The 18,933-nt window shown below is 40.8% G+C and overlaps 1 protein-coding gene across 2 annotated transcripts; it reads right to left on the bottom strand.

Annotated features, from left to right (window-relative positions):
* Window positions 1–2,177: 2,177 nt before the first annotated feature.
* On the bottom strand, window positions 2,178–12,264 carry zdhhc15b (zinc finger DHHC-type palmitoyltransferase 15b). 2 transcript variants are annotated; one of them, XM_043257571.1, is made up of 12 exons: window positions 12,039–12,264; window positions 11,679–11,705; window positions 11,134–11,228; window positions 10,280–10,400; window positions 10,130–10,199; window positions 9,963–9,995; window positions 9,092–9,212; window positions 7,997–8,129; window positions 7,677–7,803; window positions 3,794–3,906; window positions 3,087–3,146; window positions 2,178–2,974 (listed from the first exon to the last, which is right to left on the bottom strand). In XM_043257571.1, the coding sequence occupies exons 1-11, from the start codon at window positions 12,229–12,231 to the stop codon at window positions 3,106–3,108; spliced, it is 1,074 nt and encodes a 357-aa protein (XP_043113506.1). In that variant the 5' UTR covers window positions 12,232–12,264; the 3' UTR covers window positions 2,178–2,974; window positions 3,087–3,105. The 2 variants fall into 2 exon arrangements, with proteins under 2 accessions (XP_043113506.1, XP_043113505.1); XM_043257570.1 differs by having other exon boundaries at window positions 2,178–2,910; window positions 12,039–12,262.
* Window positions 12,265–18,933: the final 6,669 nt, after the last annotated feature.

Genomic DNA, 18,933 nt, shown 5'->3' with positions numbered 1-18,933 from the left:
TACCAGGTGATTTTCTTTTTTGTCTGGCAGACAGATAGAGAGCGGGTGTTTTTGCAGATTGTTAAATGATCAGCTAGACTATTGCTTTTAAATTTAGAACTGCAGATCATTATAATTTGGTTTTAAGACCTTTTCGTTCAGGCACAGACAGATATCATCTTGATTGGCAGTAATATTTGCAGATGTTATTTTGTATGCTGACTGCCATGGATGGATGGATGGATGGATGGATGGATGGATGGATGGATGGATGGATGGATGGATGGATGGATGGATGGATGGATGGATGGATGGATGGATGGATGGATGGATGGATGGATGGATGGATGGATGGATGGATGGATGGATGGATGGATGGATGGATGGATGGATGGATGGATGGATGGATGGATGGATGGATGGATGGATGGATGGATGGATGGATGGATGGATGGATGGATGATCTGTGCCTATACCTCTGCAAAGTTTTGGCATAAACTGTGTGTCGTTGTCGCCTCACACAGAACACAGAAAAATGATTTGATTATAGTGCCACCTGTTGGTCTAAAGTGATAATCGTATGGCAGAGCTTGTGTTTATAATTTCAAATACAATCCTACACTGGCATCAGTTATGCATTCTTGGAGTTGGTCTGATGCTCCATGCCATGCTTGATTCCCTCTTTCAATTAAAATTCCCCAGTAAACACTGCTTGAAACTATACGTTAATATGTATAATTGTTGACGGTGGTGCAATAGAGAAAGGTGGCTTTTGAACTGCATGGAGGTATGGTGAAGAAGAAACAGAAGAATAATATTAATATGTATAATATTCTAATATTTTGTCAGACAGATGGATAGATTGATTGTGTCCTTCAAAGAGAAGGAGGAGGTGGTGAGGACAGATAGAAAGCAGAAAGCTTTCCAGCTGACCTTTACTTTCTGTTCAACATTTCTTATTCGTTCAACATCCACCCTTCACTGATAATTGTAGTCCTCCTGGGGAAATGACAGTGTTTGGTAGATAGACACACATGGTGTTCCAAAATAACACAATAATGGACAGTTCACACTTGTCATCTTTCACCTAATAATTCTGTAAGGATTAAATGATAAAAATTAAAGTCTTTCAGCCTCTTCTTAAAAAAAAACATTAATGCCCTTTAATTGAAAAAAAATCTATTAATCATAGACGGACAAATCTGGAGGTTGACTAAAATGATTTCTTACAATAATTTAACCCTAACAGACAAATGACATACAGCTATGTCTAATGTAACAAAGGAGCATGGCCTATCAATAATAAGGGGTGACCTTTAACTTTGAGACATTCTGAAAGACAAATAAATATATTAACACTTTAAAGGAAGCGAAGATCGCCGAAGTAAAGTATTTAACATTTAATCATCAGACAGAACTTTCAAACAATACATATTCTGCACGATCGGAAAAACATTGGCAGGTAAAACTGGAACATGTAGTGGATACGGAGTGAAAGGAAAGTGTTTGAGAGCATACACGGTCAAAGGAAGCAGCGATCGCCCTCGGGTCCGGGGCAGTGCAAATCAAACAAGAAACATTGGCTAATGAGGTTCTTCAGAAGTCAGGACCACACGACAGGCATATCAATTATTTATGCAGACAATTAGAGTATCTTAAGAGGGCCACACAAACATGCCCTTCAAACTGGCCGACTTCAAACTCAAAATGATTACTGGCCCACTTACGATACGATACGATACGATACTGCGATGCCGGATCTACTTTTTGCACTAGAGGAAAACAAGGCAGTGGCTTTCACGGCTGAAAACGGCCTGATGCGTTTATGGGTTTTACGGTAATACATTAAACATATTTCGCATCGAGTCTTAAACAATACTGACCTCAACAGTCTCTTCCTAAAATATTTACAGAGAGAGGTATCAAAACGTCTTTATACTGCATCATAATGCAAAAGAAAGAAAGTCAATCCAGACTGCTCGCTATTGGCCACGGGAAAACGGTTCCAGTCTAAATCGCTCGTCGAAGATTATAAAAACACAAAAAAAACAGCTGAAGACATTGATATACAGAGGAGAAATGCATAGGATTGACTTCTTACCAACTCAGTATGGAAACTTGTGAAAATGGTGGTAACACACACACACACACACACACACACACACACACACACACACACGCGCACACACACGCACACACACACACACGCGCACACACGCCACACACGCACACACACACGCACACACACGCGCACACACACACACGCACTCTCAAAACATGTCCATGTCACATCTGACTCCAAAATCTATTTTGTGCACGATAAACAAGAAACCTGAATAATTGTAATTATATTCAAAGGCTATTCTTATTAAAATCTCAGATTTTTTTTTTTTATTGTTATTTGATTCATATATCCGTTGGCCGCGCTGCTTTTAATTAAAGGTTAGGTAGGATAGCGAATACCACCAAAAGCTATAAACACAAGTTTTAAGGTTTTCATAAAATAACATAGTCATGAAAAGACTTAATTCGATCTCGCTTTGTTTTTGGGGTGAAGTATGATCTGGACATGTAAAAGTTAAAAAGAAAAGATCCTAGAAATACCTCCGACTAAGATATTGGTATGTCACGTTTCATCAGAGACGTCCATCCGTTCCCATCAAAGCGTGATAATAAACAGTCCAACAGGTCCATGACATCTGGAAATGCCAGCGATCGTCCTGTGGCTCTCGTTTTCAGAAAAGATGAGCAAAACACTTGATAACATTCAGCACGAGTTCTAAGTAATCAGCATTACGAGAAAATCTTCACCGGTCCCGACAGATTTGGCTCTCTAAAAACAGGCTTTTCTGGAAAGACCCAGGGTTTGGAATGCAGTCGTCTCTTTCAAGGATCGGTGCGTTCTTAAACCGCTCATGATGATAAATCCCACTGGTGCAATAAACAAGAAACCAGTGTCAGCGTTCAACCAGATGAGCAAAGGTTGCCAGGGTCACTTTTGTAAAGAAAGAATGAAAATGCCCAAATGAGCTAATAGTAATTAACTAACAGTATAAACACTAATAGGGAAAATAGTGTTTGCCTTCACCAAGGAAAATCACACTCACGTATTCGTCCCTCCAGTGATTATGATTCCGTCCTAATAATGACTGAAGGTCCATTTTCATCTGAAAGTAACAATGGATTTGAAGAGATCTAAAAATCTAACAGCAGCTTTCATGAAACGTGATGCTAACACGTACCATTAACTAACACTTTAGCCTCAAACTCCTAATTACTGCTTATTAACAGTTAGTAAGGTGGTTGCCAAGTTTAGGTATTGGTAGCATTAGGGACGTAGAATATGCTCGTGCAGAACATGTGATTAATAAAACACCAATAAATGGGCATGCTAATAAGCATCTAGTAAATAGTGAGAACTGGTCCCTATACTGAACTGTTACCCAACTGACTAAATCTCAAATGATACTGAACCCAAACTTGTATGAGCCCTGTATTACACACATACAGAGCTCCAGAATAACAGCAGTGTCTCTACATATTGCACATTCTGTCTAGAATAGAAATGGACAAATATTGAGTTGGAATGCAGATATGAATACTCTTATAACCGTTAAAACTGTAATCATAAAAAAAAATCAATTTATATTAATATTTGACTAGCTCAAAACTCAACTTGTTATTGTTGTCGTTATTGGAGAATAACAGAACTGATCAGTGAGGATCAAGTGTTTCTAAGCGGATCTCAACGGCTGTGTAATTAAGGATTCTTGAACGCAAATGTAGATGTATTTCAACTTGAATGCGATCTCACCTGCGCTTTCTTCATCAGATCCCCCGTCCTCCATCCATTTCCCCTCGTTGGCCAATAAAGGATTCTCAGATTCACGGAGGGTCCTCAGAGGGAAATAGTGCCCATCACCCTGACTATGACAAACACACGGGAAATATTTACACTACCAGTCAAACGTTTTTAAGCAGAACAATTTTTTATGGGTTTTTTTCTGTTTTGTTCACCAAACCTGCATTTACATAATCCAAAGTACAGCAAAAGCAGTTCAATACTGATCGAGTAACATATTTTTACTATTTAAAAACAACTTAAAATTTTATTTTAAATTTATTCCTGTAATTTCAAAGCTGAATTTTGAGCATCATTACGCCAGTCTTCAGTGTCACATGATCCTTCAGAAATCATTCTAATATTCAGATTTGCTGCTCAAAAACCATTTATTAATAATAATATTATGTTGAAAACAGCTGAGTAGAATTTTTTCAGGTTTCTCTGATGAATAGAAAGTTCAGAAGAACAGCATTTATCTGAAATATAATTTTTTGTAACATTATAAATGTCTATCATCACTTTTTTAGCATCTTTGGTAAATAGAAATATTAATTTTTATTATTTAGGACATACATTTTACTGTTCAAAAACATTTGAATAGTGTACAGAGAGTGTACATTATACATATACAATGTGATGCTTTTTTCAAATGTATATCCATTCATAAACTATCCAAAAAAAAGATAAGATATTAATTTACGTCACTGATGTCAGGGGGTGCTGTTCAGGAACCCAACCACCTCTGATCTTATGAGAAAAGGCCAATGTGAATTGGTGAGTGAAGTTTGCATGCCAATCCATTCCCCCATACATACGGGTATATAAGATGGTGGCGTGCTCATTCAGCTTTCTGTTTGGAGCCGACTGCTTCAGATTGGAGAGAAGAAAGAAAAGAAGATTTCGTTTGGCTGAGCCAAAAGAACTGCATTCAGCAGAGAGAGAGATCGCCATTTGCTGCCCAACTGGGTGCAGTGGTCCTCCCCTGAGCAATCAAGCCTAAAAGAGCAATTCTCTATAGTGTGCACGGTCGTTGTGTCGAGGGTGACTTTTAAAATGTCTTTCCGAACTTATGATTCTAGATATGGTAGTTTCCTTACCTCAGACGACAGACGCAATCGCCGTCTCACATGCTGTAAACATGCCGAGACGTCATTTGTAGATTTTTAATGCACACATTGTCTCTTTGGCTCTGGACAAGGATAAGATGTCTATTGCTGCATCGGAGAAGGGGCTGTCTGCTGATGAGGATGCCAAGCAGTCCCCCACTCTGCGGCCTCTCAGTCAGAATCAGAGTTGATAGCCATGCTTCTTTGGGCTGCCAAGAGCATCAAGATGGAGGTCAATTCCCCACCTTCTACCAAGCGTTCAAAGCTGGATTATTGGTATCATCCCAATCAGCCTGATTGGTATCTGGATACCAATTAGATCATCTATCTGATTGGTATCTCTCAGCCACTTTCCACCCCTGTGCCTTTCTACCTGGAGGTGCATGAAGAGCTCGCCAAAATGTGGAAGGTCCTTTTCACCGTCCATTCACGTTTGAGCTCTTCACTCCTCACTACCCTCGACAGTGGGGAGAGGGTACATTGATGTTTCCCAGGTGGAAGGTGCATTTGAGCTTAATTTATGCCCACCAATGCTGCCATCTGGAGGAATTGTTCGTGCCTCTAGTCTAAAGACTGTAGATAAAGAATTTGTAGACAGCCACTTGCTGCCAAAGGTCATAGTTCTGCGGGCCAGACAGCCTCCGCCTTGCATGCCATGGCTATGCTGCAAGTACGTACACCTAACCAAGACACAACAGCTGCACAAGAGTAGTTTTGATCCGAGGTTGATGCAGGAACTGCTCATGGTGACAGACTTTGCTCTCTGAGCAATGAAAGTCATCGGTTGTTCCCTCTAAATCTTTTTCAGAGGCTTTCAGCAGCCGCAGTTATGCCACTCGGGCTCCTGGATGGGACCTCGACTGCAATGGCATATCAAATGCCTCAAGTACTGCTTGCTCTTTGCTGGTTTTGACCGCTGCTACAGGGCAAGTATGTGCTGGTTCATACAGACAACATAGTGATGATGCCCTACATCAACCACCAGGACAGGGTCCGTTCTCATTGCTTGCCAAAACTCGTCTGCCATCTCCTCCTCTGAAGTCAGACGCAGCTTAATTCACATCCTGGGGGAGTTGAATCGTGCAGCTGACATGCAGCTCTCACTACAACTCACCCTTCCTGGAGAATGGAGACTCTAACATGGGATGATGCAGCTCATCTGGAGTCAATTCGGCAAGGTTTAGATAGACCTGTTTGCCTCTCAGAAATCCTCCCGTTACCAGCTGTTTTACACCCTGTCTGAGGCTCAGCACGGAAGCACTGGGACACAGCTACCGCGGGGCCTTCTCAAGTTCACCTTCCTCCCAAAGAGCTTCTTTACACAGATCCTGTGCAAGACCAGGGTGGTTGGGAAGATGGTTCTGCTGTTTGTGCCAAATTGACCCACCCAAACCTGGTTCACAGACCTCATGCTGCTCTTGACAGACCCTCCTCTGAAGATTCCCCTGAGGAAGGACTTTCTTTTTCAGGGGATGGGCTCGATTTATTAATTGGTGTTCCTTTCACTGCGAGGACCCCCAGAGATGCTTAGCTGGCATAGAGTTTTCCTTCGTACAGAATAAGATGGAGTGGAGACTGTCCCCCTCCACTTTGAAAGTCTATGTTTCTGCTATTGTGGCTATCCATGATACAATGGACGGGCTGTCCTTGGGAAGGCATCACCTGATAATCAGGTTTCTCAGAGGTTTGAGAAGGTTAAATCCTTCTAGAATGCACCTGCTCCCTTCTTGTGATCTTGCCGTTGAGGATACCTTTGAGCTGCTTTTTTGTATTTTAAAACGTCACTCCTGGTTGCGCTCACTTCCATGAAAAGGATGGGAGACCTGCATGCATTTTCGTTCATGCATGAGCCTAAGGTTCCCACTACTCCCTTTCGGGATCAGGTGGTGAACTTGCAAGTGCTGCTCCCGGAGGAAACTGATCCGGCCCCTGTGTTGCTGTGTCCCGTTCACACCTTCTGTTGCTACGTAGAATGCACCTGGAGTTTCAGGAACTCCAAGCTGTTTTGTCTGCTTTGGGGGACAACAGAAGGGGAACTGCCTCCTCCTGGGTACTGGCGAACGATACCTCTCTTGCAGACATATGTAGAGCTGCGGGCTGGGCAACACCCAATACCATCACAAGATTTTACAATCTTTGTGTAGAGCACATGTCCTTCCATGTATTGGATAACATTAAGTAATTGCAGGAGGCCGGAGAGGTGTCGCCTTGCAGTGCCATTTATCTGGATCCATGCACTTTGAGTTGTTTTGGACTTTGAGTCCTCCATTGCCTTACATATTCCAATTTTTTTCCCACCGTTTTCCCCTTCGTTATTTTATTCTATTCCACATAACTAGATCATTTTGCTCTTGTTTATTTGTCTACCCCTCTTTCACTAAAAAACGGAATGGACACGTGACGTCCCTCTTGCTAAAACCCTGAACTGCACTGAATGGACGGCTTGCTTTCAGCTCCTCAGCACAAACCTGAATGATCTTATATACCTCTATGTATGGGGGAGTGGCTTGGCCTTTTCTCTTATGACCAGGTTATGTTCCCCAAGTCAATGATGTAATATCTCCATTCCCTCCTTCAGGGAACGAGAGAAATTAATAGAAACTGAATAGAAAGCGCAAAAACATTACAACATAACAGCTATTATTTGAAACAGAAATCCTTTATAACAGGTCTTCAGTGTAAATGTTGATCAGATTAATGCATTCTCTCATCCTTTCGTACTGTGAGCAGTTTTGACATGAGCTCACCTCGTGAACACCGGAATAAACCAGAGCTTTTTATCCTCTCCAAACACCTGCTGGAGGTTTCTGCTGATCCCAACATTAAAGCCATTCCTATCAGGCCCATTCTGAAACACTGGAGCAGAGAAGGCCTCTGAAAAACAAATGTTCATTGAGGTTAAACAGTCCACAGCAGGAATATTCGACACATAAATCACTTCTGCTAACTAAAGCTCAAAATGTAGCAAGCAGTATAAAGTTTCATGAAGTTTCTGCTTCTTGAAGAAATGCAATAAAAGGGTAAAAGAGAAACCAGCAATTCAGCATAAGATGAAAGGCGTTCTTACCTAGCGTGGATCTGTTTTTAGCCACCAACCAGCAGTGATAGCCAAACAGAAACATGAGACTGACAAAAAACATGAGTGCCACAAACAACAGGAAGAGTACGTGGAATTTCGCAGGACCATTGGGAAGATCACCCTAATAAAAAATGCAAAGAAACTTGAAATGCATAGGCAATATTTCACAACAGAGCAACACTAAATGTTTTTATTTTTCAAAAATACATTGTACTGCACCAAACTAAGGCTGTAGTCAAAAGCATGCCCTTAAAATGGATAATTAATAAATGAATCAGTTTGAATGAATCAATTATTATATAATAATTGATCCTTCCAAAAACAGTTTGCTCTGATTGGCCAGCTAACAGTGCACTGTGATTGGGCGAATAAGATAAGCATGCAGCGGAAATGTGAAAATGTCGTCCATAAAAAGCTTTGCACAAATTCGAACATCTGGGTTGTGCTTCATCAACTTTGCTTTTGCACAGAAACACACAGTGTCTCCTGAAATGTCTGCATCAACACTACTGTGTTATTGAAACAACTTTGCGTGAACATTTGGGCAGCATTATGCAATTATTATCTTGACATAGAGACGCGGAGACATTTTAATGAGGTGTTTTAGTCCGGTCTGGATCAGACTTCTCTTTTAAATAGAATAAATAATGTATTTATTTTATATAAAATAAATAATAATAGTAATAATAAATAGATAATTTAAAGAAATTGCATCAACCTGTTCAATGCAGAAAAATAAATATAAATAACAAAAAGCTGTTAAAACTTTGAGACTTTTTTTGGCCACTACTGGGTTTCCTTAAACATATCACAAATAGTGAATAGTGAAAAAGTTCAGCTACAAATCAATTCACTGACTTTATTTCTAAATTTTCTTAGCTAAGAACATGTCTTGGAGCTCTTAGTTCTGAGACTAATTTAACTTTAAACTGTACAAAATTCTCTTTTTTTCCTAATTTCTATCGTATCATGATTTTTTGATAACAGTACATCCCCAGTAGTACATACGTGTCTGAATTACATTTAAAAAGCTCTGAATGTTACAGTGGTGTATTTGTTCGTTTTCTGCTTGCTGAGACTCACCACCCAGAACTTGAGGAAGTACTGAAACACTGTTGACGCGATGAAGACGCAGTAGATCATGGAGTAAGACAAGAACAGCAGAAAGAACTTATAGTTGGAGAATCCCACGCAGTTGTTAACCCTGAAGAGCACATCATGCAAAGGGGTCACATATCCGGCCTACCAGACTGTAACGTTATGTTGCTTATGAGAAAAGATTAATGGAATAGCTCACCCAAAAATAAAAATGACCCCATATTTTAGTCACCCCGAAGCCATCCTAGGTGTATATGACATTCTTCTTTCAGAAGAGCAGTCTGTGTTTTTTTAAAAATGTATCCTGGCTCTTCCAAGCTTGGTAATGCTGGTGGACAGTGGCCATTATTTTGAAGCTCCATGAATCGGATATATATCCACAAGTACTGCGGCTGCGCATAGAACTAACCTATATATGCCTTCGAGGAGGTTATTGCATGTCCTCTTAAGCAGGTCGATGGGTTTTTGTAGCAGAAATATCTCTAGTTTTAAAATGATAAATGTAAATAATAAATGACTCCGCAAGAGTCTTAGCTGACCTTTGACTTGACATACAACACAACTTACGCCATACATTGAGTCTGGAACTCAATCTGCTTGAGAGGACATGTAATAACCCCCTGAAGGAGTACAGGTTAGTTTTACGACGCAGTGCTTGTGGATATATATCCGATTTACAGGGTTTCAAAATAATGGCCAAGCTTGGAAGAGCCAGGAACATTTTCTTAAAAGTCTGACTGTGTTCATCTGAAAGAAAAAAGTCATTTTTCGGGTAAAATGTCATTTTTGGGTGAACTATTCCTTTAACGCAATTGAAAACAATACTTGAATCATGACATAACAAGTTACCATTTACCATGGACAATGGTGATCCATTTTCAGAACACATCTACAAAAACACGAGAACATAGTGAAATCAGGTAATGGTGCTGAACCGCATCCTGTAACTTTAATTAAAACAGATCTCTCTTTGTGTAGAGAGATCGGTTTCCAGGAGCAGGGTTGGCGAGGTGCTGGACTTACGTTTCACAGACGGAGCAGTGGTGACAGCGGTCCGGCTTTATCACCTGACAGCGATCGCAGAACCTGATAGCTAAACACACAGAGATAAAGAAGATCACATCCGATCACATGTTTGACCGGCAAACACTGCCCTTCACGGCTGTCCGGTACCTCCTGACTGAGCGCGCGTGAAGATGGGGAGCTTCCTGGCGATCTCCGCGAGAATCTGCTTCTGAGCGTCTGGCCTTTCTTCCATCTCGTACCTCTCTTTATCGCTGTACGATAAGTGGAACTAGACAAAAGAAAAACGATTTGAGAACCGCTGCGACCTTCGTAATGGCAGCCAAGCAATTCTTGCCTACCCTTGTCATTTCGTTTATTTTTAGAAATAATTTCAATTTGTATTTCTTTAAGAATCCTTAAATCAGTTACACAAAAGTCTAAGTGGAGTGCAGAAACAAGACTGATTGATTAAGCATGAGACTGACTTTAATTAGGTTGATTAATTAGTTAATTGACCGCTAGTTGGTCAAACTCTTTCTTTACATAGAGTTATGCATCTGGCCCAGAAGTAGCAGAACTACAGCAGTAAAAGAGCAGTATCACTAATACCTCCATCAGTTTTTTGAATTATGAATATTATGCAGTTACAGTTGTTTTTTTCCAACTGCTTACACACATTTTTTACATTTTGCCTCTTTTTTTGCTTTTTAACTTTACCCACAAATCCACGAAGCTTTGCCAAAATATTATTTTTGTGAAGTGTGTAAAAAAAGTGTTTTATGAAATTGAAAACCGAGTCGAAGGCTGATAAATAATTAAGTGTATGGTTTTGCAGATTTCTGCCGTTCGAGAGCCAGCTTTCAGAAACCGTGTGCCAAGTAAAGGTTTTGTGTGTAAGCAGTTGAAAATAAAAAAAAAAAAAAAAGAATTTGGGGTAGAATACGAGTTTCCAACATTCTGATTCTTACAAATGCTATTTGAAAAAAACAAGGTTTAAAGCAGAAACCGTAAATCACAGGCACCTTTTTAGATGGAGTAGATGGTGGAGTAAAGATGGCCTTCCAGTAGGTCCAACAGAACATTATAAAGCACACGTGGAATATCAACAAATACGCCACTGTGGAAAAACACATTATAATAACTAGTGATTTCTGTCATACATTGACGCACAGAATTACATTGTTTTGTGCTGATGCTGTACAAACAAACAACAGAACCCTGTCTAAAACTCAATAGAAAATAAAACCACGATGGCGTCTAGAGGCATGTGAGGGTATTCTATTGGAAAAATCCCAAAAATATTTTAGAATGGATTTAGAGGGAAAAGCTAATGGTATTTAAAGGAAAACAATGGAATTTGTGTGATGCCTTGTATTGTTTTTTAGCAGGGAGCTGTGAAATCGTCATTAAGCTCATCAAGCAAAGCTGCTGAATCAGGTGACAGATGTGTGAACATGACATTTTCACTTCGTTTTTTAACAAAAGCCCATTCACGAGCTCGGGTCAGGCTCGTTTCTGTCTGACACGCAACGGCAGGGGAAAGTTACAGTCGCTGTAGATCACTTACCTCTCTCCAGATGATTGCTGAGGGTAACTGAAAAACACAGAACCGGGATCAGTGTCCTGAAACATCCTGGCTGTGTCTTAAAACCTGGTGACTCGCCTAACTAGACAGAAACCACGGCCTCGCTGTAGTTACCGAGGGGCTGTCTGGTGTCAGCTCACTAGGTTTTGAGACGCAGTCCATGTAAACAACACTATATCTGAGGTGTTTACACAGATACGGAGACTCACACCGACTTATTTTGAGCTATAATAGCAAAAATAACGTCACAAACCACTGTGGGCTATACGCGATACTTCCTTGTTGCAGGCGAACCAACGTTAACGTCAGCGCTATTGAAACGAGGCGGCTGTTAAATCTTACCGAAGCACAGCTCGAAGACATACGCGTAATAAGACCAGAGAACCACAGACGAGATGATGATGACAGGAATCCAGGAGAAAATCCTCTGACAGCATCTGAGTGCTCTCGACAGAGCCATGACCAGGCTGCTCTGGGATCGGCTGGCGCGCCTGTCTTCGTCCGCAGCTGGAGAGCGCGCGAGCCGCTCCGGCATCGACTAGCACGCCTGCTCACGTCAACCACAACACGATCTGCCCTCGATGAATAGCTTTTTTAAAATTAAACAAACACAATGCATTAAATAAATGTAATGTGATGTTTATTAACGGATAAACAGCACAAATGATGAAAGCAACGCAAAACGATATATTCAGTTTTTAAGTTTTCACAATATTCTATCATTTGTGTGACGTAAATATTATCCATTATTACCCATCCATAACTATCATTGGTTGTTACAGCCCTTATGTGAATGAGTGAATAAAAACGAGAGAAAATCATACTACTTGTGAATAAAATGTGGTTGTAAAAACAGTTGTACGTGTCTTTTCTTTTATCCAGTAGGTGTCACCACAAGATTGTTGGTCATTATTATTTTTACCCGCTTACAGTCTTTCCTTGTCTCTGAAAGCTGACTCTCATTTAGCACACAGCAAATCTGCGACGCCATACACCGATTTTCAGCCTCGGTTTTCAATTTCGTGAAACATTTGTGCACAACACATCCCACAAAAATCTTTTTCTCCATTACTAACACACCGGTTCTCCGAACAAAGACACATTTCACCTGCTTTTACACAAAAAACGCCATCATTTTGCACAGGTTTAACCACACTCTCTTTCAAACACACAATATTAACTCAAACAGCGCGCATTCATCCGTGTGTGTGTGTGTGTGTGTGTGTGTGTGTGTGTGTGTGTGTGTGTGTGTGTGTGTGTGTGTGTGTGTGTGTGTGTGTGTGAGCATTAGAGCGAAACCGATGCTTTTATGATTCAGGAAAATGAATCCTGGTAGTGAGAGACAAAGAAGAAGAAACATGTAGGGGATGAGGTCAAAGGTTATTTGTTGCTGATGAAATATAAAGCGCTGTGCTTGAGCATGTTCTCAGCACATTATACAGTTACAGCGCACAGCCGTGATATTTCAGATGAGAGGAATAGGGTTCACTATTCTTTGTAAATACTGTACCACACATACAAACCCATTACTGTTAAACTGATTTGTAGCCGAGCACTTCTTATATATAGTGTATCGAATAAGGATATTTCCGATAATGTAATGCCACTTTGGATGCAGAATGAATTCATTGATTGATTACAGTAACTATATATTCTGTTGTTTGGTCTCCGAGCTTTCTCTTCTGCTGTAGGGTAACTCATCTGGAAATCTATATGGAAATCTGCACAACTCTGTTTACGAAAATGGTGAACTCTGCGTTAGCAATCAAGATGACTGCAAATGCTTGCTTGTGAGATGCGCTTGCGATATTTTAATGCGCTTTGTGATGCTTTGTTTTGCAAGAGATGTGAGGCAGTTTGCAGTTTGCAAAAAACTAATACCCAGTGTAACTCTTCCGCTGACAGTCTCAGATATTAGCTGCATTAGGACGTATTTAGTTGAAGCTATTGGCGCACACACACACACACGTGTGAGTCTCTGTGCTTCCTGCAGTGGCCTGTAGTCTGGGCTGCTCTGATGACAGCTCCTCTTTCTCCGGGCCGCCGCTTTAGCTGTTAGAAGCAGTCAGACATCCGTCAGCACATCGGCAGCCGCACCACTACAAAGAGCTTGTGACTATCATAATAGTAACCGGCTCTCAATCAAAACATTTACACAGGAAAGTGAAACACAAACACTTCGTGTCGGCAGGTCGGGACAAACCTCCGGTGCTCAGAACGAAACGTGTTTGTGGTTCTGCTTCATACCGCGCTGGCAGAGACACCGCGGAGACGGCCGAGGATGACAGGCCTCTAGGAGGAGGCTCGTGGTTTGAGGATCAGCTTTAACAGAGCGCCCTGCGCCGCTTTATTACGTGCTGAAAGCTTTTCAGCTAGAGGGCTCGCTTTATTATCGTGTCACGACCCCTATAGTCAAACATTTTCTTTGAATTAATAATGAATGTGCAATTTTCGCTTCGGGTTTTATCGGAACTTCGTGACTTCAATAAACAAATAAAGTAACCGAGTATCATGAAATCACAATAAATCATAATTTATTTGACAATTTCAGTTTAAGATTGACTAAAGAGTCTCCTTATCGTTCCCATTAAAATAAAGTGGCCCTAATACCTGTGTGCTTTCATAGGAGCTAGATCTGATCCACAGCTCTAGTGTTTGTGTAACTACACGCACTCAGTGTTTTTATATAAGCACAGATGTGAAAGTGCAGATGCGTAACAGGAATAACAGCACTTTTTGGTAAAGCGTCACACTTAATATTTAACATATTACTCTGAAGTTACTCAGCAGCGGTCAGTAATTAGGCTTTACATATAAATTGTGGTTGTGTCCAGAATGTTAGACTTTATATTAAGTGGACAGTTCTTGAGTTATCATGTAAGTACACTGGTTTTGATTACCTTCTCTGTGGTAAACAAGTGTAAGGGACTGTTATGGTTACAATCGCCATGTGAATTAGGCATATGCATCAGTTTCACTTAAATATGAATGAGAATTATATTTTAGGTGGCATACAGACGTGGACAAAATTGTTGGTACCCTTTGGTCAATGATAGAAAAAGTCACAATGGTCACAGAAATAACTGTTATCTGACAAAAGTAATAATAAATAAAAATTCTATAAATGTTAACCAATGAAAGTCAGACATTGTTTTTCAACCATGCTTCAACAGAATTATTTAAAAAAATAAATTCACAAAACAGGCATGGACAAAAATGATGGTACCCCTAGAAAACACTGAAAATAATGTGACCAAAGGGACATGTTAATTCAAGGTGTGTCCACTAATTAGCATCACAGGTGTCTACAACCTTGTAATCAGCCATTGGGCCTATATATATGGCTCCAGGTAATCACTGTGTTGTTTGGTGATATGGTGTGTACCACACTCGACATGGACCAGAGGAAGCAAAGGAAAGAGTTGTCTCAAGAGATCAGAAAGAAAATTATAGACAAGCATGTTAAAGGTAAAGGCTATAAGACCATCTCCAAGCAACTAGATGTTCCTGTGACTACAGTTGCACATATTATTCAGAAGTTTAAGATCCATGGGACTGTAGCCAACCTCCTGGACGTGGCACTGGGAGGAAAATTGATGACAAATCTAAGAGACGGATAATCCGAATGGTAACAAAAGAGCCTAGAAAGACTTCTAAAGAGATTCAAGGTGAACTTCATGCTCAAGGAACATCAGTGTCAGATCGCACCATCCGTCGTTGTTTGAGCCAAAGTGGACTACATGGGAGACGACCAAGGAGGACACCATTGTTGAAAATCGAATCATAAAAAGCAAGACTGGAATATGCCAAACTACATGTTGACAAGCCACAAAGCTTCTGGGAGAATGTCCTGTGGACAGATGAGACAAAAATCGAAGTTTTTGCCAAGGCACATCAGCTGTATGTTCACAGACGAAAAAATGAAGCATATCAAGAAAAGAACACTGTCCCTACTGTGAAACATGGAGGAGGCTCTATTATGTTCTGGGGCTGCTTTGCTGCGTCTGGCACAGGGTGTCTTGAATCTGTGCAGGGTACAATGAAATCTCAAGACTATCAAGGAATTCTAGAGAGAAATGTACTAGCCAGTGTCAGAAAGCTTGGTCTCAGTCGCAGGTCATGGGTCTTGCAACAGGACAATGACCCAAAACACACCGCTAAAAACACCCAAGAATGGCTAAGAGGAAAAATTGGACTATTGTAAAGTGGCCTTCTATGAGCCCTGACCTCAATCCTATTGAGCATCTTTGGAAGGAGCTGAAACATGCAGTCTGGAAAAGGCACCCTTCAAACCGGACACAACTGGAGCAGTTTGCTCATGAGGAGTGGGCCAAAATACCTGCTGAGAGGTGCAGAAGTCTCATTGACAGTTACAGGAAGCGTTTGATTGCAGTGATTGCCTCAAAGGTTGCGCAACAAAATATTAAGTTAGGGGTACCATCATTTTTGTCAGGTCTGTTTCATGAGTTTATTTTTTTAATAATTCTGTTGAAGCATGGTTGAAAAACAATGTCTGACTTTCATTGGTTAACATTTATAGAATTTTATTTATTATTACTTTTGTCAGATTAAAGTTATTTCTGTGACCATTGTGAGTTTTTCTATCATTGACCAAAGGGTACCAACAATTTTGTCCACGTCTGTAATCACTGTGCATGTTGCTTTTCCCTTCTTATGTTATTTCTCAGGGTGTGTGTGTGTGTGTGTGTGTGTGTGTGTGTGTGTGTGTGTGTGTGTGTATGTGTATGTGTGTGTGTGTGTGTGTGTGTGTGTGTGTGTGTGTGTGTGTGTGTGTGTGTGTGTGTGTGTGTGTGTGTGTGTGTGTGTGTGTGTGTGTGTGTGTGTGTGTGTGTGTGTGTGTGTGTGTGTGTGTGTGTGTGTTGTGTGTGTGTGTGTGTGTGTGTGTGTGTGTGTGTGTGTGTGTGTGTGTGTGTGTGTGTGTGTGTGTGTGTGTGTGTGTGTGTGTGTGTGTGTGTGTGTGTGTGTGTGTGTGTGTGTGTGTGTGTGTGTGTGTGTGTGTGTGTGTGTGTGTGTGTGTGTGTGTGTGTGTGTGTGTGTGTGTGTGTGTGTGTGTGTGTGTGTGTGTGTGTGTGTGTGTGTGTGTGTGTGTGTGTGTGTGTGTGTGTGTGTGTGTGTGTGTGTGTGTGTGTGTGTGTGTGTGTGTGTGTGTGTGTGTGTGTGTGTGTGTGTGTGTGTGTGTGTGTGTGTGTGTGTGTGTGTGTGTGTGTGTGTGTGTGTGTGAGATTTGAGCGATAGACTGAAATGCAGCACAGATGTACGTGAAATGTAATGAAGGGAGTTTGTGAATGAGCGGGTGAGCGGGTGCATTGCATGCGTCCGCCGTTAACTGCATTCCCAGACTCCTCAGGTCCGTCTTCTTGAGCGGCTCACTCGTTTTGGTTCCACGGTAAAGTTTCAGGTCCGTGACCGGTGTTTTTTGAATCACGCTGAAGTGAAGTATAGAGTTTGATAGCATTCCCATTTCATTCCCTGCATGCTTAAGTGTCTGGACAGTAAATTCATCATCTGTGCTACTTTTCTGAAGTCTGGATGGAATACATTTTGGAAACTCTGCATTCATCACGGGCCCAAAGTCACTGATCTGTGCAGGCAGACGAAGAATTTCATGTCTATTTTCCTTCCAGTCGAGTCTGTTAAAGGGAGTCGCACATGAAAAAAAAAAAAGAAAAAAGTTAATTACAAAACTGACTGGTGCATGAAAACAAAAGCATGACTTCACAGTGATGAAAGAAAACAGCTCCGTTGGATCTAAAGAAATGCACAATGGAAAAAAGGAGTAACATATGATCTGTACACGCTGTGATTATATCGACTAGCTAGTGATATGAATACAAGGCTCCCTTCTACGCCAGGCTCTCTTTAATCACATTAATGCACTGTCACACGCTATAGACCGTGTGCGTCGAAACACGGGAATCCAGTGTTTCATTATCAGGATCAACTTATTTTGGGTTTTTCAAAGCCAAAGTGTATTGGAGAACCCTCATCACCAAACCTGGACTGAGCGATTACCAGAGCCCTAAACAGGACGACGTTTCATCTGAGCACCAGTAAACCAACAAGCAAGCAACAAGCAATGGAGCGGTTAAACCTACTTTACACTGGTTGATCTCTGATGTAATCAGTTACAATTAAGTTATGTTTCTGACATCAACATATATTTACTTTAGAAGCAAAATGAATTAAATACAGTTCATCTTTGCTTGAAACGAGATAAAAAAATGGAAAACAAGATTATTCTTCTTACCCTACTGGCAGACTTTTATTATTATTATTATCATTTTAAGAATGCAGCCAACTAAATAACTTAATATCTTAAGTCATTTTGCTTCCCAATTAAATGTGTCTTAATTTAAGAATGTTTTAATATTTATAATCGAAATCAGAAGAATTTATATATTAATTAATTCAGTTATTATTTGATTTTATTATTACTTTATGGCCAAAATCCAGCCTGATGGGGATCGAGACGTCCAGATTTTTGGATCAAAGAAAAAACAAGTTCGATCCAGCTCAAAACCGAGATCATTTTATTTTAAATCTTTAACCCATTTTCAAGTCTTGAATTTCTTTTATTGACAAGATCCCACCGTTTAATACCGGTGTCGCTGTAGTAGTTTATGAATTCGTTTAAACAGCATTGCTTGATATTTTTGTGGAAACCATTTCCATCGACATGAATCAGAGCCACACACACACCATGATCTTACATCCATGCGGCCTCACGTCACACATCTGTGATTTCCCTGTGAATGGGCTATTGTTATTTTAAAAATGACTTGGCAGGGTTAATTATAAGACACGGGATGTGTTAATAGGCCTGGAAAGTATTCTTCATAACCGTTAAAGCTGTCATTAAACTCAGCCTTTTCCCAAGGGCTCCAACGCACGCCAGGGCCGACAGATCTCGAAGTGACCGGCGTTCTCTAACGAAACCACCCAAACATCGTTTCTTTTCCCAGCGCTGGAAGCTCGGCGTGTGCGAGCGGACAGAGGAGCTGTAAGGAACGACTTTTCTGCTCCCGGGGTCTCTGTTCACATTCACTCTCAACAGCAAATTAAACAACGGCAGGGCGGGGAGAAACTACAGACACCTCGTCCAGATGTGTGAAAATAAATCTGCTCCAGGGTGGAGTGTGTCTTCAGCAATCGTGGAAATTTCAAATGCTCGTGTGCCACTAGGAAGGTAATATGTGCAATAATAAAAGCAGTAAAT

The sequence above is a fragment of the Puntigrus tetrazona genome, chromosome 14 (genome assembly GCF_018831695.1).
Source record: "Puntigrus tetrazona isolate hp1 chromosome 14, ASM1883169v1, whole genome shotgun sequence".
Lineage (NCBI taxonomy): Eukaryota > Metazoa > Chordata > Actinopteri > Cypriniformes > Cyprinidae > Puntigrus > Puntigrus tetrazona.
This window is presented reverse-complemented; position numbering and strand designations above follow the sequence as displayed.